This window comes from Hemiscyllium ocellatum, chromosome 4 (assembly GCF_020745735.1).
Source record: "Hemiscyllium ocellatum isolate sHemOce1 chromosome 4, sHemOce1.pat.X.cur, whole genome shotgun sequence".
Taxonomy (NCBI): Eukaryota; Metazoa; Chordata; class Chondrichthyes; order Orectolobiformes; family Hemiscylliidae; genus Hemiscyllium; species Hemiscyllium ocellatum.
In genome coordinates this window covers 43,498,318-43,521,503 of record NC_083404.1, presented here as the reverse complement: position 1 = coordinate 43,521,503, position 23,186 = coordinate 43,498,318, and the positions used below count along the sequence as shown (strand labels likewise).

Genomic DNA, 23,186 nt, shown 5'->3' with positions numbered 1-23,186 from the left:
ATACCAAGAATGAACAAATAAGAAAATTTATGGGAACAAAATTGCAAGTTGGAAGTATGCCACCATGCCTGCATTATGCGGGGACAATGTCCTGGAACAGCCTTCTTAACACCACCTTGGATATAACTTTACAATGTAAGTGGTTCAAGTAAGTGGCTCACTACCCCCTTGACAAGGGCAATAAATACTGGCCAAGTCAGTGATGCCCACATTATATTAATGAATAATTAAATTAAAAAATGACTCCCAATTTGCAAAGTTATTTCAGACTATCCTTTAATTCTGAGACACACTGTGAACAGAAGACAGAAGCAAGCTGTTTTTGTCATACTGTTTGCAGTTTTATAAACTGTTTACTTGAAGGGATAGTGGCTGGCTAGCAACAAGTGAAATCTCCAGAACATGGAACAACTTCAAATAGCAGACAGCTGCACAATCCAGAATTCCTTTCTGCTATTTAATAAAGGTTCTAAGTGCAGTTCACTTAGCTTTCACCTGGCACATATGCCTTGAAGTCAGAATAACAATGAGGGGGATGGGGCTGGTAGGGATGGAGATGATGGGAATTTTCCAGGGGATTATAGTGCCCTCAGCAGGATGCATAAGCAATATGCTGAAAAATGTGTTGCTGGAAAGGCGTAGCAGGTCAGGCAGCATCCAAGGAGTAGGAGAATCGACGTTTTGGGCATAAGCCCTGAAGAAGGGCTTACCTCCGAAACATCGATTCTTCTACTCCTTGGATGCTGCCTGACCTGCTGTGCTTTTCCAGCAACACATTTTTCAGCTCTGATCTCCAGCATCTGCAGTCCTCACTTTCTCCTGCATAAGCAATATGTCTGGCCATATGAGGGACTTTTAAAGAAAGATTTGCATTTATATGGCACCTTTCACAACCACTGGACGTCCCAAAACAACTTACAACCACTGACATGTAGTTCCTATTATACTGTAGGAAATACAGCCAACAATTTGCACATAGCAAGTTCCCAGGTAGCAATGTAATATTGACCAGATAATCTGCTTCTGAGATTTTTGTTCGAGAGATAAATACTAGCCAGGACAATAAGGAATACCTACTGCCCTTCTGTGAATATATTCACCGATCTTTTACATCTACCTGCAAAGAAAGGCGGTACCAGTTTAACACCTCACACATTAGAGCTATACTCCCTCAGTGTTGTATTACTCTACATTTTCAGTGTACTTTGTTGTGCTGAAGTCCGAGCAATGGGACTTGAATCCACAATGTTTAGACTAAACAGAAAGAGTTCTACTCACAACCACAGTTGACACCTTCCTGGTATACATTAGATGATCTATATTGGTTGGAATACACTGGCATATCTACTCATGTTTAATTCCAAGTTCAAAGATCTATTATAACTTGAAAGCTCTCAAGAAATTTTCTTCAACATTTAATATCAGATTATAAATGTGAACAAATTACTGTACATAGACTATAGAATGCCTACAGTGTGGAAACAGGCCATTTGGCCCAATAAGTCCACACCGACCCTCCGGAGAACATCCCATCCAGACTCATTCTGCTACATTTCGCCTGACTAATGCACCTAACCTACACACCCTTGAACACTGTGGGCAATTTAGAATGGCCAATTCACCTAATCTGTGCATCTTTGGACTGTAGGAGGAAACCAGAGCACCCAGGGGAAACCCACATAGACACGGGAAGAATGTGCAAACTCCACACTGGCTATCAACTCGTTTCACACACTATCGTCAGTCATCAAATATTTCTCTGTCAGTATCAGTGTATGCAGCCACCCTTTCACATTTACCCCCATGTGGATTAGTAGGTAGCAGGCTCATCTCCAAGTCAAATAGTTGTGCATTTAATTCTCAAAAATCAAAATTGACATACTAGAGGGAATGCTGCTGTTGGAGAAGCTGTCCTTCAGATGAGATGTAAAAGCTTAATCTTCAGACCAAAACCATACATTTAGTTCACAGAACCCTACAAGGTGGAAGCAGGCCATTCAGCCCTTCAAGTCTACGCTGACTCTCGTAACAGCATCCCAGCCAGAACCACCAAATTCTACCCTATCCCTGTAACTCTGCATTTCCCATGGTTAATCCACCTAGCTTGCACATCCCTGAACACTACAGGCAATTTAACATGACCAATCCATCTAACCTACACCCATCTAATCTTTGCACTGTGGGAAGAAACTGGAGCACCCGGAGGACACCCATGCAGGCATGGGGAGAATGTGCAAACTCCATACAGCCAGTTGCCCGAGGTTGGAATCAAACCTGGATCCCTGGCACTGTGAAGCAGCAATGCTGATCACTGAGTCACTGTGCCACCCAATTTTTCAAACAACTTGAGTTTCATGAGGGATCTGGACAGAGTGGATATAGAGCAACTCTTTCCATTGGTAGAAGAATTGAGAATAAGCCAACAGCGACTTAAAAGTTTTGTCAAAGGTGATATGAGGAAAAACATTGTTATGCAGTGAGTGGTTAGAATTCGGAACGTGCTGCCTGAGAGTGTGGTCATGGCAGATTCAACTGTAGCTTTTTAAAGTCAATTGGATAAGTACCTGAAGGTAAAATATTTGCAGGGCTCGAGGAAATAGCAGGAGAGACGTTCTGACAGCACAGGCCTGATGGGATGAATGTGCTCCTTTCATGCTGTAGACATTTGTGATCTAACAGCAACTTCACAGCAGGTTACAATGGGGAAACACATCTAATAACTTCGCATCTCAACCCCAGTAACAAAACATCGACAAATGCTATCTAATAAATATTAACAGTATAAATAACAGAAAACAATCTTTAAGCCTTAAAAATATTTTATTGAACTATTTTGCTTTGTGGATTAACAACATTTTGCAGGATTCCACAATCATCAGATATTATTGGTGTTCTTTACTCTTGCGATATTAAAGAAAGAAGGAACAGTCTGCACAATAATGTGCTCAACGGATAAAGATAAAGCCTGTATCTATTTCAAACAGTTCACTACATTCTCTCCTTCTTATGTTCGGGATTCATTCTTGAGCAATGTTTCTGATTTGTGAGGTCGACAGAATCACCATTTCCAGTATCAAGTTTGAATTTGATTTTCTTTTGTATCCACCTCTCACTCAGCTCCATTTTTTGTCATTGCTCGTACTCTTTACTGTCCATTTTGAGGATTTTGGAAACTTCAAACACCAAAGATGCTGCTTTTTGGAGGAATATTAATGTCTCTCTTATGCAGTCTTCTCACAGGGCAAGGTCTAAAAAACTGGAATCTTTGAAGATTTTTTCTTTCAAATATTATAATTTTGAACTTCCAAATTGTTGGACAAATTCTGGAAAGGTATAGACATCACCCCATCCAATGGTAGGAGTCATACTGATAAAATCATCCAAGTTCATCTTTGACTCTAAATTTGAACCAAGGTTACAAGTTAAATGATGCAAGTTTTAAAAGACAAAGCACCAAAATTGTAAACAACCTATTAAAATGATCCTCCAGCCATTGGAACAGATGTTCCTTATTTATCATAAACTTTAATGCTTTTGCAATCCTCTACTAAATATGCCCGGAACCAAAAATCAAACAGCATTTTACTGTAAGAAATAAAGATGTCTACAACTCTTCAATCCTCATGAACACACCTGAATTCTGACCCTATGGTCACATCACATTAGGAAACATAACAAGAAAATGCCACCCAAAAAATTGACCAGAAACTTAACTGGACCGTGAGCTGGTCACATCAATTTTTTTCAATTTGCTACACAAGTGGGTTGGAGTCTGGGAATTCTTTGGTGAATAATTCATCTCCTGATTTCCCAAAAGCCTGTTGGCAGTGCACAAGTCACTAGTGTGATGGAATACTGGGCTTGAACAGCTCTAACAACAGTTGAAAAGCTTGATATTTGCCCAGATAAAGTAGCCTGCTTAGCTGCACCTCTTCTACCACCATCAAAATTGGATCCTTTTACCACTAATGCACAATGGCATCAATGTGTACCACACACAAGATGCATTGCAGCAATTTGTCAAGACTCATTCTCCAGCAAAACATCTACCATCTAGAAAGAAAACAGCAGCAGATGCTTGAGAACACCATCACCCGCAAGTTCCCTTTGAGTGCGCACACTACCTGCCTTGAAAAATCATCATCGTTCCTTCACTATCACTGGGTCAAAATTGTGGGAATCCCTTCCCAACAACATTGTGTGTGTCCCTACATACATAGACTGCAGCAGTTCAGGAAGGCAAGCCACCATCTTCTCAAATGCAGTTAGAGACAGAAAATACATACTGTCATAGCAAACACCCACATCCCATAAACCAATAAGATTAAGTGACAACTATAAGCCAGGTAACATTTGAAAACTCCATTAGAAAGCATGCATTATCCATTTTGGTGCATCGTGATAAAGGTTTAAACACATCTTATTTCACTGACCTGACGTTTGAATACAAGGATATGGTGGAGGAGTCATGCGCCACATTCCATTAACATCTTTCATATGAGATCGATCTGAAGCAAATGTCTTCAGGTACAAATCTGCTCGTAGCACTCTCATTTTTCTGAACAACAACAACAATACCATTTGCTGAATTAATTTTTATTGTCTTTTGTCACATTGTTTTTTTTTAGTCTCAAATATTTTTCCCTGTCAGATGAAATGCTTCGAAAACACAAGACAGAAGGGAACAATCTGCTTTTTCTGCATTGATCACTGTGGAAGATTGGAGTGATGTGAAAAAACCACCACTAAGTTCATCTGAATCAACGTAGTCTCCACTTTCAAATATTCATTGATATGGTCTGGAGGATAATTTTCATTATAATTTTTCATCTAGACCACAGAGGGCTTCACATGCTAGAGAGCAGACACAGGACTAAAATGTTGCAATAATTGGGGCGAAGCCAAGAAAGCAACAAAATAAGGAAAAAAAGGCTGACTATGAAAATGTCATATAAAGGAAAGATGGCAGAAGCTATTGTTAGTCTCCATTCAGAATTATTTTTCTTAGCATCTTGACATTCACCCAAACTCTTGTCATTTCTGGTTCCATACTTCTCTCGGAGTTTGGAAATTATGGGTTCAAATCCCACGCCCGAGAGCAAGGTTTTAGGATGACAGTTCCACTGAAGTTCTGAGAGAGTGCTACGCTGCCAGGAGTGTTGTATAATAGGACAGACTTAAGCAGAAGTCTTGTCTATTCTTTTGGATGTAAAAAACTTCTGCTATTTCAGGAAAATCAGAAATGATGGTGGTGCAATGGTAGCATCCCTAATTCTAGGTAAGAAGGCATGAGTTCAAGTCCCACCTGTGTGATAATAGTCCGAACAGATTGATTAAAAAACATAAGCATTATCCTTGGCTTTTTGATGTCCCTCAACCAAGAGAGCTAAAAACAGATTATCTAGTGATATTATCGTGTTGCTGTTTATGTGTGTTTATTGTGCATCAATTGACTACTATATTCCCTATATTACAGCAGTGACTCCACTTTAAAAAATAATTAATTGATCATTAAGAGCTTGTTTGCATTTTGAGTTAATGTTTCCTTGCTGCCATGTGATTTGATGGTCTATGGCAAACGTATCCCTTATCAAATAGCCATTCTTTTACGCATAGGCTTAAACAGTTGTACATTTAGTTATTTGGGCATGGATCATCTGCATCAAACACAACTCACTTTGCACTTACAAGACCACAGGAACAGATAGAGACCATTCAGCCCCTCAAGCCTATTTTACAATTTAGTGAGATTACGGCTGATCAGTGATCAAAAACTGTCTACCCCACTTTCGCCCATTTTACTTATTTGCTTCGATTCACAAAAATACATCATCTCAGATTTAAAATTTAAATTGATCTGGCTAGCCATTTGTAGAAGATGGTTTCAAAATTCTTCCTTTGCATGTAGAAGCATTTTCAATTCACTCCTTTGAGGTTTGGCTCTAATATACAGGCCGCAGAGTTGAGCTTTATCATTTAGGTCAATTGCATTTTCTAGCTTATTGTCTCCATGGTTAGTAATGGTCATAAGATCTTCAACTATGAACACTGAAAAACTGTGAAGAACTAATCGGAGAACCACTTCTTAAACAGCAGCTTATCTCACCTTCTAAAAGCTGGTCTGATGAGATCTTCAGATCTGAAGGCTTCTTTCACGTAAGTATCAAAAGGACATGGAAATGGAAGTGTTGTATCCAGGTCATAGATCTCACAGTGCTGTCCTCCACAATCATGAAGTAGGATAACATGGTAATCCTAATTTAAAACATTATTATTATTATTGACGTTTGCTCGACCAGCACATCAGATTACAAACTCTATATTTGGCATTACGCATTTATGAATTATTTACTACTGTAACACATACTTACCAGGTGTTTCTGTCATCAAAATATCCCAAAGCATTTGCACAATTAGTTACTGAATTAAAAGTCATAACTGTTACAGGAAGAAATGCTTTGCATCCTGACCTACTCAGAAACTTGGCCCAGCAATACTTCAATTTTAAAACTCGATTTTTAAAAATTCTTTCATGTTCTGTGAGCATCACTAGCTCAGCATTCGTTACCCATCCCTAATTGCCTTTAAGAAGCCACTATTTTGAATGGCTGCAGTCCATCTGGTATAGATACATCCACAGTGCTGTTCTTGTGTTTGCATGCCTCCATATCTTGCCTCTCTCTATCTCTGGGGTCTAGATTAGAGTGGTGCTGGAAAAGTATAGCAGGTCAGGCAGCATCCGAGGAGCAGGAAAGTCGACGTTTTGGGGCAAAAGCCCTTCATCTTCTCTCTATCTCTATTGTCTTCCAGCATTACATTCCTTAGAGGTACATGTGTGCATTCAATCTGGGCTCTTTCACTTCTCTAATTTTAACTGTCCTACCATTGGAGGCCTTGCCATCAGCACCTAATCTTTGAAATTTCCTCTGCAAATCCTTCGATTTCTTCCTCCTCCTCTAAGATGCTTCTAGCAACCTTCCTCTGATAAATGTTTTGATCCCCTGTTCGAATATCTTCCTATCATGCTCATTTCCAATTTTGGCTAATAGGCCCTACAGTGAAGTTTTACAATATTAAAGGCACTATAAAAATGTAATTGGTTGAGGGTGGAAGGTTTGCCAAGACGTAATAAGAAATGCTCGCTTAGCTTTCAGAACTGCCTAGGAATCTTTAGAGATTCACCTGAACTGGCAGATGGGACCTCAATATGATGTACATAGATATATACAAACTAACATTGTGAAATATGTCTATATTTTGTCTTTGCACATATACATTAGGTAGACAAAGAAGAATCAAAGCTGTATTTACTATTCCACACAGAAGTGTCAGTCTAAATTGTGGCTTGAAATTGGCTGAAATCTGGCTGGGTTCTCAATTAATTTTGCCAGAGTTATGTCATACATAACGTGGAATTCTATTTTGTGTTACAATTAATTATACAACAACTTATACACATGACACCTTTAACATGAAGAAATGTCCCAAGGCTCTTCACAGGACCATTATAAAACAAAGTATAGCCTCAAGCCACACTTAGGTGACCTAAAGCTGGGCCAAATAATGAGACTTAAAGACTACCTTTAAAAGCAAGGCAACAAGAGGAAGAGATGTACAGAGGGAATTGCAAAGTACGATGAAGAAAACATCAGCAAAGATGGAATGATAAAAAGCACAAATTTTCAGGAGTGTCACGGGGTTGGAAGAGATTGGAAAGATAGGGAGAGGATAAGGCCATGAAGGGGGTGACAATAAGAATGAGAAATTCAAAGATTTGGTCTGACGAACAGACAATGTAGGTCAGTGAACATGAGGATAATAGGTGAATTGGACCAGATGCAAATTTGCACAGGGGCTGCAAACAGATTTGCTCAGACTGTTGTCAGTGAGAGCAATGGAGTCAGTAGCTATTAAATGGAGATTTGAGCAGAGTCTGAATCAATGGCTTCAGTCTTCTTGATATTGAATGTCAAAAAATCAATCTGATAATCGAACAAAATTGGAGGATTTGAAAGAGGTGTTTGTGGGGTAGTACAGAATGTTGTCAGCGGGGGTGCAAAAACGAATCCTATGGCCTTGGACAGTGTTATTGAGAGAGGCTAACAGTTGGAGGGAGTTAAGGATAGACACTTCTCCCAGATACAGTTAGAAGTCTGATAAAAGGCCTTAAAGAATCTTGAATCATCATCTTATTTTGTTTCAGAAAACAGCTTAAGTCATTCTTGAGCACTGTATTGCTATTTGCTCTGGTTTATTTTTATCTCAGCAAACTACCATTCTAACTCCAACTTCCCTTTTGTCTCCAAAATCAACAAACATTGTCAGTTTCCAAATCTGAGTCTGTTTTCCTCAGACTTTCATGGTTGAGTGTCTTGAATATGAATTCTGCCCTGCCAGCGTGCTGAAACCACCTTTTGTAAAGTTGTCCTCTAGCATCCTCTGGAGGCATGGTCTATTCCTCTTCTCAATCTCAGCTTCTCGGTGTCTTCAATGTGGGACAGCTGAGTGGCACAGACCTCACTTGGTTCCACTCTTACCTAACCATCTGTATTATCAACAACCCTTCTCTTTACAATCCTGCATTGACATTATCTAAGTAAAGATATACTGACAGTGGAGACATTCCAGAGAGATTCACTAGGTTGATCCCAGGTATGAAGGGATTTTATGAGGACAGGTTGAATAGATTATGCTTATACTCATTAGTGTTGAGAAGAATGAGAGGTGATTTTATTCAAAGATATAAAATTCTTAGGGGGCTTCACATTGTACATGTGGAGAGATTGTTTCCTCTTGGTTGAAGAGTCTAGGATCAGAGGGCATAATCTCAAAGTAATACATTGTCTAGATAAGACAGAGATAAGAAGGAATTTCTTCTCTTAGAGGATAGTGAATCTGTAGAATTCTTTACTGCAGAGGCTGGATCATTAGCACTATGCAAGACTGAAATAGACAGACAGATTTCCTTTCAGTAAGAGAATCAAGGGTTGAGGAAAAAGCAGGAAAGTAGCTCCGAGGGTTATCAGATCAGTCATAATTTCATTGAATGGCAGAACAGACTTGACGGGATGAATGGTCGACATCTGCTCCTCGATCTTATGGTATTTAATATTGTAATAGCTGGAGCAACATCTACTCTGGCGCCATTTCTTTGAATTTAAGTGGTATTTACCAATTTAAATATCTCAGAACTCCCTTCACCGAGGAATCTATTCTTGTTACCTTCCTCATATACTTTCTGTTCCTCGGTAACATTGTGCAAAAGGATTTGTTGAGTCTACTTGAGAGGGCAAAATGCCCTCAGTTCTGCCTTAGCTGAAAAGCAGCAGCTCCAATAATGTATTTTGAAGGATAGTAGCGTTCTCCCTGTATTGAAATAAATAAAATGTTTAAGAGAATTTTATAAGGTCGATTTGGAGAGGTTGTTCTCCCATGTGAAAAAGGCTAGGACCAGAATACAGCACCAAGTGCAAGTAAAGGGTAAAGGGCTGCCCATTTAAAGCACAGACGACGAGCAATTTCTTCTGTGAAGAGTCTTTACTGCAGAGAGCTGATGAGGATGGGTCATTAAATATATTCAAGGTTGAGAGAGACAGATTTTTTAATCATTAGGGGAACCAAGAGATTGAGTAAAACCAGTAAAGTGGAATTCAGGACTATCAGATTAGCCATGGTCTCACTGAATGACTGAGCAGACAATGGGTCAAATCCTTCTGCTCCAAGTCTTATTCTTCAGTAACTCACGTTGTCTGGTCATTATCACATTGATGTTTGTTGGAGCTTGCTGTGCACAAATTACCTGTTGATGTTCCTACATTACATGCATTTTGGCTCAGCTTTATCCTTCCACCACTTGTCTTAACCCATTCATTAACCTGTATTTTCTGTCATCCAGTCTTGGGTGCACAGCAATTTAGTCAATTTAAACACTGGGAAAACGAAAAGCTCGCCTTTGGAGCCCATCACAAACTGTAGCTCTCCACCAATTTCAACCCATTCCATAATCACCTTCGGGTGTAGGTTTGCTCGCTGAGCTGTAGGTTTGATATCCAGACGTTTCATTACCTGGCTAGGTAACATCATCAGTGGCGACCTCCAAGTGAAGTGAAGCTGTTGGTCTCCTGCTTTCTATTTATATGTTTGTCCTGGATGGGGTTCCTGGGGTTTATGGTGATGTCATTTCCTGTTCGTTTTCGGAGGGGTTGATAAATGGTTTCTAGGTCTATGTGTTTGTTTATGGCGTTGTGGTTGGAGTGCCAGGCCTCTAGGAATTCTCTGGCATGTCTTTGCTTAGCATGTCCCAGGATAGATGTGTTGTCCCAGTCAAATTGGTGTTTTTTTTCAGCCATGTGTAGGGCTACGAGGGAGAGAGGTTCGTGTCTTTTTGTGGCTAGCTGGTGTTCGTGTATCCTGGTGGCTAACTTTCTTCCTGTTTGTCCTACGTGGTATTTGTGGCAGTCCTTGCATGGGATTTTGTAGACAACGTTGGTTTTCTCCATGGGTTGCACTGGGTCTTTTAAGTTTGTTAGTTTTTGTTTGAGAGCGTTGGTGGGTTTGTGTGCTACTAGGATTCCGAGGGGTCTTAGTAGTCTGGCTGTCATTTCTGAAACTTCTTTGATGTATGGTAAGGTGGTTAGGGTTTCTGGCTGTCTTTGGTCTGCTTGTCATAGTTTTTTCTTGAGGAATCTGCGGATTGTATTTTTTGAGTATCCGTTCTTCTTGAATCCTCTGTTTTCCGAAGTTTGTCTATGCTGCAGTGTGTGGTGGCTCGTTGGAATAGTGTTCTGATACAGCTTCGTTTGTGTGTGTTGGGATGGTTGCTGGTGTAGTTAAGTATTTGGTCAGGGTTTGTTGGTTTTCTGTATACGCAGGTTTGTAGTTCCATAATCACTGTTCTAGCTCGAACCAAAACCTGTCCATTTCCACTGCTGTAACATTGCCCATCTCCTCCCTTGCTTTAGCCTACCTGCTGCCAAAACCTTCATTCATTCCTTTGTCAACTATCCCAATTAACTTGACTTCCTCTCACATCCTCCAAACAGTTCAGCACATCTAATGCTATCAACAATCTATTCCACACCAACTACCTCTCACTTAACACTCTGTATTGACGTACAACTGCTCCTAAAACCACAAGCCTTAAACTTAAAAGTCCCACAAGTCTGTTTCAACCTTTTAATAGCAATACCTCCCTACATCTGGAACTTTCCCCAGTTCCATAATCCTCCTGGAACATTACAAACCTCTAACAATGGTTTCTGTAAATCCAGTACTCCTCCTGAGCTTCCATTGTTGGCCTTATTTAAACTGCCTCAGACTTTATCTCAGCAATTCCTTTCCTAAACTTCTCTATCTTGTTCTCTTTTCTCATTTCTTTGAACAAGCTTTAAATCACCTCTTCCAATATCTCTTGCTTCAGCTTGGCAGTGCTTTGTGAGGCATTTTTCCTGCATTAAAGACACTGTACGTACACAAACCACTGTCACTGCTGCTGTATAAATTTATACCGAAAAGAAAACCTCACCTTTCAGTATGGTATTTTTTGGCCAAGGAGTAGTCAGATTCTTGTACATCTTTCTATTGAGTGATCAGTGAAAAGAGCTTTTACAAAAAAGTTTTAATAATTAACCACATTTTTAAATTCACTTGTACAGTCAAGAACAGAGCTTAAGAATGTAAGTTATGCAAAGTTATTCGCACAGTTTGGAGGAGCTAAGATATTTTTCTTAGAGAAGATTAAAGGAAGGTATAACAATTGTGAGGACTGTTGGGAGAAGCTATTTTCTCTGGCAAGTGGATCAGTGGCAAGATTTAAATTAATTGGCAAAAGAGGAAAATGAGGAAAATGTCTTCACTCAGAGGAATATTAAGATGTGATATTAAGATTAAACTTCGGTGGAATCAGATTCCATTGAAACTTTGAAAAAGCATTTGGAAATTTACCTGAAAATAATTAATTTACAAGGTTAATGGGGAATGAGCTGGGGTGTGGGGCTAGGTCTTTCAATGGGCCAGCACATGTACAATGGGCTTAATGGCCTACTCCTGTAATAGAACAAGCCAGAAAAAGACCAATACACTTTAAAAGTAAAGGACTGAAAAATTCTTATGTCATTGAAAGTGTAGCTATAAATATTGATTTACAAAAGAATCACTTACCCAGATTACAGGCTGATCTCCACTGCCAGACTTTTGACTCCAGATGGGCACCTTTGGAGTAATGAAATAAACAGAGCAAATTGTAAGTTGGACAAAAACAATTATCCAATTCTTTGATTTGACATGATAATTATGTAACCACGCTATCATGCCACTAATATGTTGATTAGATCATTTTGGATAATGGTTGCATGGTGGTAACGTCACTGAACTAGTTAATGTCTTTCGAATCGCATCATGGCAGCTGGTAGAATTTACTATCAATAAATAAACTCTGGAAAATAAAGCTAATGTTGTAACAATGAGCATGAGGAATAGCGTCAATTCTCATTTTTAAAAACCCATCTGGTTCACTGATGTTCTTTAGGAAAGGAAATCTGCCATCTTTCTGGTCCACATGTGACTCCAGATCACAGCAATGTAGTTGCTAAATTTTAACAGTCCTCTAAATTCAGTTCAAGTGCAATCAGAAAAAGGGCAACAAATGCTGGCCTTATCAGAAAACCCCCACTTTCCATGAAAGAATGAACAGAAGAAACTCATTCAAGCGTCTGCAACACATGCAATTTTTGATTTGATTGATTATTGTCTCATGTACGCAGGTACAGTGAAATATTTTGGTTTGCATGCAGTACAGGCAGATCAAACCATACAAAAGGTTTAGGGTAATAAAAGATGTGTAAGAGTAAGACCTGCTGGAGACAGCTTGCAAAATGTTGTCATGGTCCAGCACCATCCTGGAAGATGCTCCAATAATCTTATTTCATGGTTGATTATGAATCTCTCCCACTTTTACTGCCTGCTACTGGCATGTCATAGAGTCATCATCATAAAGATGTACAGCATGGAAACAGACCCTTGGTCCAAATCGTCCATGCTGACCAGATATCCCAACCCAATCTTGTCCCATCTGCCAGTACCTGGCCCATATCCCTCCAAACCCTTCCCATCAAGATGCAATTGTATTAGCCTCCACCACTTCCTCTGGCAGCTCATTACATACAAGTGCTACCTTCTGTGTGAAAAGATTGCCCTTTAGGTCTTTTTTATATCTTTCCCCTCTCACCCTAAATCTATGCACTCTAGTTCTGGACTCCACACCCAGGGAAAAGACTTGTCTATTTATCCTATCCATGCTCCTCATGATTTTATAAACCTCCATAAGGTCACCCCTCAGCCTCTGACGCTCCAGGGAGAACAGCTCCAACCTATTCAGCCTCTCCCTATAGCTCAAATCCTCCAACCCTGGCAACATCTTTGTAAATCTTTTCTGAACCCTTTCAAGTTTCACAACATCCTTCCAATAGGAAGGAGACCAGAATTGGTTGCAATATTTCAAAAGTGGCCTAACCAATGATTTGTACAGCCACAACATGACCTCCCAACTCCAGTACTCAATATTCTGATCAATAAAGGAAAGCATACCAAACGCCTTCTGCGACTCCACTTTCAAGGAGATATGAACCTGCACTCCAAGGTCTCTTTGTTCAGCAACACACCCTAGGACCTTACCATTGTGTATAAGTCCAGCTAAGATTTGCTTTCCCAAAATGCAGCACCTCGCATTTAACTAAATTAAACTCCATCTGCCAATTCTCAGCCCATTGGCCCATCTGGTCAAGATCCTGTTGTAATCTGAGGTAACCTTCTTCGCTGCCCACTACACCTCCAATTTTGGTGTCATCTGCAAACTTACTAACTATACCTCTTATGCTCACATCCAAATCATTTATATAAATGATGTAAAGTAGTGGACCCAGAACTGATCCTTGTGGCACTCCACTGGTCAGGCCTCCAGTCTGAAAAACAACCCTCTGTCTTCTACCTTTGAGCCAGGTCTATATCCAAAAGGAAAGTTATCTCTGTATTCCATGAGATCTAACTTTGCTCCCATGGGGAACCTTGTCAAATGCCTTACTGAAGTCCATATAGATCACATCTACCGCTCTGCCCTCACCAATTCCCTTTGTTACTTCTTCAAAAAACTCAGTCAAGTTTGTGAGACATGATTTCCCACGCACAAAGTTATGCTGATATCCCTAATCAGCCCTTGCCTTTCCAAATACATGTACATCCTGTCCCTAAGCATTCCCTCCAACAACTTACCCACCATCAATGTCAGGCTCATTGGTTTATAGTTCCCTGGCTTGTCCTTACCACCTTTCTTAAAAAGTGGTATGACATTAGCCAATCTCCAGTCTTCCGGCACCACACCTGCGACTATCGATGATACAAATATCTCAGCAAGGAGCCCAACAATCACTTCCCTAGCTTTCCACAGAGTTCTAGGGTACACCTGATCAGGTCCTGGGGATTTATCCAGTTTTATGTGTTTCAAGATATCCAGCACTTCCTCTTCTGTACTATGGACATTTTTTAAGATGTCACCATCTACTTCCCTACATTCTATATCTTCCATTTCCTTTTCCAAGGAAACAATGATGCAAAATACTCGTTAAGTATCTCCCCCATCTCCTGTGGCTCCACACAAAGGCCACGGTGCTGATTTTCGAGGGGGCCCATTCTTTCCCTAGTTACCCTTTTGTCCTTAATGTATTTGTAAAAACCCTTTGAATTCTCCTTAACCCTATTTGCCAAAGCTATCTCATGTCCTCTTTTTGCCCTCCCGATTTCCCTCTTAAGTGTACTTCTACTGCCTTTGTACTCTTCTAAGGATTCACTCGATCTGTCCTGTCTATACCTGACATAAGCTTACTTCTTTTTCTTAACTAAACCCTCAATTTCTTTAGTCATCCAGCATTCCCTATACCTACCAGCCTTTCCTTTCACCCTGACAGGAATATACTGTCTCTGGACTCTTGTTATCTAATTTCTGAAGGCTTCCCATTTTCCAGCCATCTCTTTACCTGTGAACATCTGCCCCCAATCAGATTTTGAAAGTTCTTGCCTCATACCGTCAAAATTAGCCTTCCTTCAATTTAGAACTTCAACTTTTAGATCTGGTCTATCCTTTTCCATCACTATTTTAAAACTGATGGTCGCTGTCCCCAAAGTGCTCCCCCACTGACACCTCAGTCACCTGCCCTGCTTCATTTTCCAAGGGTAGGTAAAGATTTGCACCTTCTCTCGTCGGTACATCCACATATTGAATCAGAAAATTTTCTTTTACACACTTAACAAATTCCTCTCCATCTAAACCCTTAACACAATGGCAGCCCCAGTCTATGTTTGGAAAATTAAAATCCCCTACCATAACTACCCTATTATTCTTACAGATAACTGAGATCCCCTTACAAATTTGTTTCTCAATTTCCCTCTGACTATTAGGGGGTACATAATACAATCCAGTGTTAGAAGGAATTGCAGGTTGGTACTCAGATTATAAATGTGCATTTCTTGGCCACCAGGCCCTGTGGATGGATGGGTGCTCAGAAGTTTTAAGTCAAAGACAGCGACACTACCCACTGCACAAGAGCTCCTCCTTTCCTGCTTGTATATTTTCATTAATCTGATTGAGAGGGGAGTTAAAATGGGGTTCCCTCTGCTGGTTTAGTGGGGAACTGCAGTGTAACGTGAGATTACATCTTTCAGAGAACGCTTATCTCAGACTCGTTGTCCATTTCCAAACAATGAAGTTTAACAATGAAGTGTTTTGTATTTAAATGAAGTTGGTTATTTTGGGCACTTGATCCTTTTAATGTGCCGAATACGCAGAGAGTTCACTGAATGTGTCATGTACAAGTTTGTAGATCTAAGAGCACAGGTGGCTGTTCAGATCAATGTGTCTGTGCAATCTCTTGAAACAGCAATTCAATTCGTCTCACACCCACTGCCTTTCCTCCATAGCCCTGCAAATATTTACCATTCAAGATTTTAGCCAATTACCTTTTGAAAATTTTCACTGAATCTACTTTTTACATCTGCAGCATGGTGGCTCAGTGGTTAGCACTGCTGCCTCACAGAACCAGGAACCTGGGTTCAATTCCTGCCTCAGGTGTGTGGAATTTGCATATTCTCCCAGTGTCTGTGTGGGTTTCCTCCCACAATCCAAAGATGTGCAGGTCAGTTGAATTGGCCATGATAAATTGTCCATAGTGAAAGGTGCATCAGTCAGAAGGAAATGGGTCTGGGTGGGTTACTTTCGGAGGGTTGGTTTGGACTTGTTGGGCTGAATGGCCTGTTTCCATACTGTAGATAGTCTAATTTTCATGCAGTGCATTCCAGATCACAACAACTTGCTGCAAAAATTGTCAATTATATTAAACTTTTCTCTTGTTATTTACCCTCCTGCCAGTGAAACATTTCTCCTCATTTATGTTACCAAAACTCTTCCTATTTATTAACCCTTCTGTTCACTTTCACTGAGCTTTTTCTGCTCTAAGGAGAACAATGGTGTTTCTCTAGTCACTCTATGTCAGTGAAGCTCTTATCCTGTGACAGAAATCCAATAAACTCTAATATCTTTCCATCCTTCCTGAAGGTGGGTTTCAGAATCAGGCAGACAAACACTCCAGCTGGGACCTAACTAATCATTTGTAGACTTTTGCATAACTTCCTTGTTCTTGTATTTTATTGTATGTAAAAAAAAGACTCAGGATGAATAGCAGCAACTTGTGTTCGTGTAGTCGATTTACTGTAACAAAATGCCTCAAAGCACTTCATGGGATCATTTTAAAACAAAAACAAAATCGACACCAAATCACACAAATCACATATAGAGTCTATATCAAACACTGGTCCCAATTGTCCTTGCTGCTGAGTAGAAACCAATTCATAGCTGTTCTGTCCCATTGTGATGGAAAACTTTACAAGAAATACGGGCAGGAAAAGACCATTTGGTTCTTTGAACGTGCTTCACCATCACCATAATCAGATTATGATCATAATCAACGTTCTACTTCAACTGTACCTTCCTGCAGTGGTCCCAAACCTCTTTAAAAATCTATCTTTCTCCAACTCTCTATACTCACTGACTGATAATTTCCACATCTCTAAAGTAGAAAGTTTCAAAGATTCACAGCCCTTTGGATAAGAAAATGCCTCCTTATCTCAGATTGAAATGGCCAACTCTATATCCTGAGGTTTCTCTTCATTCTTGATTCTACAGCTATGAGAAAACAGCTTTTCTGCACCCACTGTGCTAAACTCTCAGAATTTTATGCATTTCCATGAGATAACCTCTCAGTCTTCAAAACTCCAGATAATACAGGCCCATTCTATTCAATGTTTCCTCAAAGAATAGACTCTTCATTCCAGGAGTGAATCTGTTCAGCTTCTCCATACCAACTCTGGGGCAAATATATTCTTCTTTCAGTATAGAAACCAAACAATACATAGCGCACCAAGTGTGATCTTACGAAGTACTACATAATTACAGCAAGACTTCTCTACCCTTCTACTCTAACCTGCATGCTATAAAGGCAAACATTCAATTTGTTTTCCTGCTAGCTTGCTGTAATTGCATGTTAACTTTTTGCAATTTGTTTACAGACTTCTTTCCATGTACTCCTCACCACAAAGTTTCCCTAATCTATAAATGTCTACTTCAACTTTAAAACATGAATCTACTTTTCTCACCCAAGTGGAGGATTTCAAATTTTACCATACAATACTCTGTTGGATAGGTGCAGATTTTTCTCATTGTGCTTGTTAATTTTACAAGATAACAAAAATGAATTTACCTCAAGAATTATTGCTATTTTAACAAAATGTTCAGCTTACAATATTTGTTCTGATTATGATTTCAATTATTCAGTTTTTTGAAGCACCCAGTTAGGTATCAACCTTGATTAAAGTGGACAGCATTTTTATTTGGCAGTCAGGATGGTGCGTGTTCAAGTTCTACAGCATTGACCGAAGCACAAAATCTGGAAGGAGAGCACTGCTTTTTTGTGAATGATTTATTCTTATGCATGCAATTTGATTAACTCCGGCTGATAATTGAGCTAATGCAGGGAAAATTGGGGTAAATAACACTGTTCCCACTGGTGGAAGGAGTGAGAACAACAGGACACAGATTTAAAATAATTAAGAAAAGCAACAATTCAAACATGAGGAGAAATGCTGTTACAGATCGAGTGGTTAAAATCTGGAATGTGCTGCCTAACAGCTTGGTGGAAGCCGGATCAAGTGAGCCTCTCAAGAGGAAATCGGATTATTATCTGAAAAGGAAGAGTGTGCAAGTACAAGGTGAAGGTAGGTGAGCAGCATGAAATGTACTGTTTAACCAGACAGCGAGCGCAGACATGTTGGGCTAAAAGATGTCCTTTGGTGCTGCAACAGTTCTGTGTTTCTATGATACAGGCAAAAGAGGAATTTGGTGAAACTCTTGCACCTTGGACTGAGAAAATGTACACTCATTTGCGGACTGCACTTACCATCTTTTGGTCGTTTGATATGAAAACAGTATACCATTCTTCCAGAGGATGTTGTCTTCTGTTCTTTATGTATTCACAAAGTTTCCATATATTTTCTTCACTAAGGAAGTATTTTAATATAAATGTTAACATTCGTTGCAAAAATATTTTATTCTAAATCAAATGCTACAATTTGAAATATTCTGGGCACCAATCAGGAAAGACTTATGTATGATGTGAGGTGGGGTTGGAAAAGTCAGGACTGTCTCTCCAGAACAGAGAAGATTAAGAGATGACAACATCAAATGTAATACTGCAGATAAGGCACAGGAAATTTTGCAGCAAGTTACTCACTTTCAAGCTGCTCAAAGCCTGTCCACCGTCTACATGGCACATCAGGAAACACTCACCATTTACTTGGCTTGGTGCAGCTCCAATCAATGCTTGACACCACTCATAACAAAGCAGCCCACTTGATTAGTATCACATCCATTACATTTAAAGTTACTTCTCTTCACCCCTGATGCACAGTAGCAGTGTGTACCACCTACAAATGCACTGCAACAAATCACCACGCTCTTTTGACAGCACCTTCCAACCTCTCCCACCTGGAAGGATAAAGGCAACAGATGCTTGGGAATACTACCACCTGCAAGTGCTAATCCAAGTCACTTACCTTCCTGACATGAAACTATAGCACTGTTTCTTCAATGTTGCCGAATGAAAATACTGGAACTTCAGTTCTACGGGTGTACCCACAAAACAAGCGATGCAGCGGTTCAAGAACATGGCACACCTTCACATTCTTAACAGGAAATTAAGGATAGACAACAAATACTGGCTTAGCCAGCTGTCCCCATGAACAACTTAAAAGTGGAATCTAAGATGATGAGGTTTTGAGAGGATCAATAAAAAATGTAATTGCTTCTGAGAAATGATTCATTAGCCAGAGTTTATAGATTTAAACTTATTGGTTAATGAGGCGGGGGAGGCATGAAGGGAAATATTTCTACTCTGAGAGCTGTCAGAATCTGTAATACTCAACCACAGAAAAGGTAGTAGAAGCTGTGTTCAAAAATAATTTTAATAGGATTTGGCCAGGTACGCAAGGATGAGGAATTTACAGGGTTACAGACAAAAAACAAAACTAGGCTGTAGCACCAAGCAGAATACTTTTTGAAAGAGCAAGCACAGACAATGACAAGCTGTACAGCCTCCTTCAGTTCTGTAATATTCTTCAAATCATAAGTACAAAGTAGGTTTTGCTTTCTCTTTGTTTTTTGAAAGCTGTTCTCATGGCTGGGCTCAGACTGTGGAAGTACTGGTGCTGTTTTGGTGCCTCATTTTTCTGATCATTGTATGAAGGTAGAAGATGCTAGCAGCCTACTCTGAACCCAAGGGTCACATCAGAGGTGAGTGTGGACCTGTCTTTTCCACATGAAAATGAAACATGCTGCCTGGGAAAGGAGACTCTAAAGAAAATAAATACAAGTAAACTACAAAATGGAATTTACAATCTACTAGAATAATGCTAAAATATTTTCAATCATAATTTAACTACTAACAAAATAACAAATATAGCTTGCTCAGTGCTGATTACACTTTAGTGGTGTTGAAGGCCAGATTGACTGTAAACAACTTTTTAGTCCTAAAAGTAAATTATAAATAATCCTTCAAAAGAAAAAGTACACTTATCCAATTGTATTGCATATTCCTAATTTCAGCTCTAAACATTTGAACACGAGGACCTAAACTGCCATAGCAGCAAGAACAAAATCATGTGAAAATCCTCAATGCTTGGTTGGAAAGAAACCCTATCAGGGAAGGCAGGTGCAGACAAATACAGAGATAGAAGCTTGGCTGTCTGTCTGGCAGAAAGCAAAGTGGGAATAAAAAGGTCCTTCTCAGAATGGCAGCTAGTAACAAGTGATGTTACACAAGGCTCAGTGTTGGGACCACATCTTTTCACTTTATACATTAATGATCTAGATGAAGGAAATGAGGACTTTTTGGCTAAGTTTGCAGACAATACAAAAGATAGGTAGAGGGACAGGTAACATTGAGTAGGCAGGGAGACTGCAAAAAGATTTGGATAGATTAGGAGAGTGGGCAAAGAAGTGGCAGATGAAGTACAACGTAGGAAAGCTGAAGTCATGGACTTTGATAGGAAGAACAGAGGTGTGAACTATTTGCTAAATAATGAAAAATTCAGAAGTCTGAAGTGCAAAGAGACTTGGAGGTTCTAGTCCAGGATTCTCTCAATGTAAACCTGCACGTTGAGTCAGTAGTTAGGAGGTCAGATGCAAGGATGGCATTTATTTTGAAACAACTTGAATATAAAAGCAGGGATGTACTTCTGAATCTCTACAAGGTTCTGATCAGACCACATTTGGAGTATTGTGCGCCGTTTTCAGCCACATATCTCTGAGAGAATGTACTGGCCCGGGAGCACGTCAGAGGAAGTTCATGAGAATGGTCCCAGAAATGAAAAGCTTAACATACAAGAAATGTTTGAGGACTCTGAGTTTATATTTGGAGTTTAGAAGAAGGAGTGGGTATCTAATTGAAACATACAGAATACTGAAAGGCCTGGACAGAATAGATGTTACAAGATGTTTCCATTGGTAGGAGAGACTAGGACCTGAGGGCAGAGCCTTAGAGTAAAAGACCTTTTAGAATGGAGATAAGGAGAAACTACTTCAGCCAGACAGTGGCGAATCTATGGAATTCATTGTCACAGAAGGCTGTGGAGATCAGGTCATTGAGTACATTTAAGACTGAGATGGATAGGGTCTTCAGTACGAAGGGGATCAAAGGTTATGGGGAGAAAGCGGGAGAATAGTATAAGAAACTTATTAGCCATGATTGAATGGTGGAGCAGACTTGATGGGCTGACTGGCCTAATTTCTGCTCCTATGTCGTATGGCCTTAAAATTTACAACAACAAAATGTAGTTACATATTACCTTCACAGAATAAATAATTTAAGGTATGATGATCAAATAAAATTTGAAATTGACCACCCAGTAAAAAAATCGAACATGTCACTGAAGACATGATCAAAGAGGGAGAGAAGCATATCGGTTTTAGGGGAGATACCAGAACATAGGGTCCAAACAGCTGACCTCCCCGCAAAAAGGAGAAATAAATCAAAAGCTGTCAAGGGATTGGTTGGAGGTCAAGATTAGTGTGGTGCTGAAAAAGCACAGCCGGTCAGGCAGCATCCGAGGAGCAGGAAAATCAACGTATTTGCTTTTGCTCGAAACGTCGATTTTCCTGCTCCTCAGATGCTGCTTGGCCGGCTGTGCTTTTCCAGCAACACTGGAATCTTGACTCTAACCTCCAGCATCTGCAGCACCCACTTCTGGGTGATTAGTTGGAGGTAACATTTCAGGAATTTAAAAGGCAGGAAACCATTCAGCTCGGCCGGCAATTTTGTAAAAAAAACTACCTGATCGATCCCACTTCCTCCTTCTATCATAGCGTTGAAATTTTTCCTTTCAAATGTTTGTCCAATGCCTTATTGAGAGTCACATCGGTTTCCTCTGCCCTCTCAGGCAGTGGACCTCAGATCACAACAAATTTTGCTCTTAAAAAAAATACACTGATAACATAACTTATGTTTAATTTCAAAGAAAATGCAGCACAATTTTTGGGATCTACACCCACATTGAATAAGTGAAACTATTTTTGCCCAGTGACATTTGACAGGCCTGCTTACCAATAACAGCTGGTGTAGACACAATCTTCCTTTACAATGGCTGGGGTCTGGCTCTTACCTCCTGGGTCTAACCTCTCAGGGTTAGGGTTTGGGCTACTCATAACAACTTCGCAACAACAACAAATGAAATTAAGAAGCTAAACTGCGGAACATCTAAATTTTCATTCGATATACTAAACAGCGAATTCATTCAAACCAATCTAGCTCTCAAGGTAAGAATCAACGTGAGTGCAGCCGTAGGAACTATTCACCGGGGATTAGGATTAAAGCAGGAAGCCGGAGTGGAATGGCCGGTGCACATGGAAAGACCGCTCCGCCTACCCAGTGACGTAGCATCGGAACGCTTGCTGCGCGCGCAACTTTCGTTCCTGACCTGAAGCTGGTTGATGTCTACAGACGTAAAGTTGTTGTTTTAGAGTTAAAGTCTGTCAGCCTTGCAAAACAGTATTTGTATTCGCTCCTCTGCAGTATTAAACAAACGTGCACTTTTATCAATTAGCAATATGAATTGCCTTAGGTTGTTTTGGGGTCAAGGGTTTGGATTTGTTCCCTCAGTTGCTGTAGTTAATTCTGTGGATGTAGTGGTGATGTCTCTGCCTCTGGATTGAAAGGTCAGGCTCAAACCATACTCCAAGATGTGATGTTCATGGAAACGTGCAAGCAGATTCACAATTTAAACGTGGGTTCGTGGTGCAATAATAGTGTGCTTGAAAAGTGTCACAAGGTTGCGTGTTCAAACCACGACATTCAGAAATTTTGAGAACATACAGGATTAGGGGTTTTGTTTTGTAGTGGCCCTTCCTTTGGGCCCAAAGGTGTGCTTTAATGATCGGCAAATATGTTGATTTAAAAATTAACTGTCTTATTGATGCCTGGAAATTTACAGTTGAAGATTAGTTTCTGAATGAGGGCTATCTAAGAAACAGTTGGATCCCAAGCAGTGATTCCTAAGATACTGAAACCAAAGAAGAAAGTAGAGCCAAATAAAAA

At 39.9% G+C, this 23,186-nt stretch overlaps 1 protein-coding gene across 1 annotated transcript; it reads right to left on the bottom strand.

The window, feature by feature from the left end:
* Positions 1-2,836: 2,836 nt before the first annotated feature.
* On the bottom strand, positions 2,837-22,438 carry ntaq1 (N-terminal glutamine amidase 1). The gene is made up of 6 exons (XM_060824243.1): positions 22,197-22,438; positions 18,498-18,597; positions 12,160-12,210; positions 6,107-6,255; positions 4,434-4,558; positions 2,837-3,398 (listed from the first exon to the last, which is right to left on the bottom strand). The coding sequence occupies exons 1-6, from the start codon at positions 22,295-22,297 to the stop codon at positions 3,289-3,291; spliced, it is 636 nt and encodes a 211-aa protein (XP_060680226.1). The 5' UTR covers positions 22,298-22,438; the 3' UTR covers positions 2,837-3,288.
* Positions 22,439-23,186: the final 748 nt, after the last annotated feature.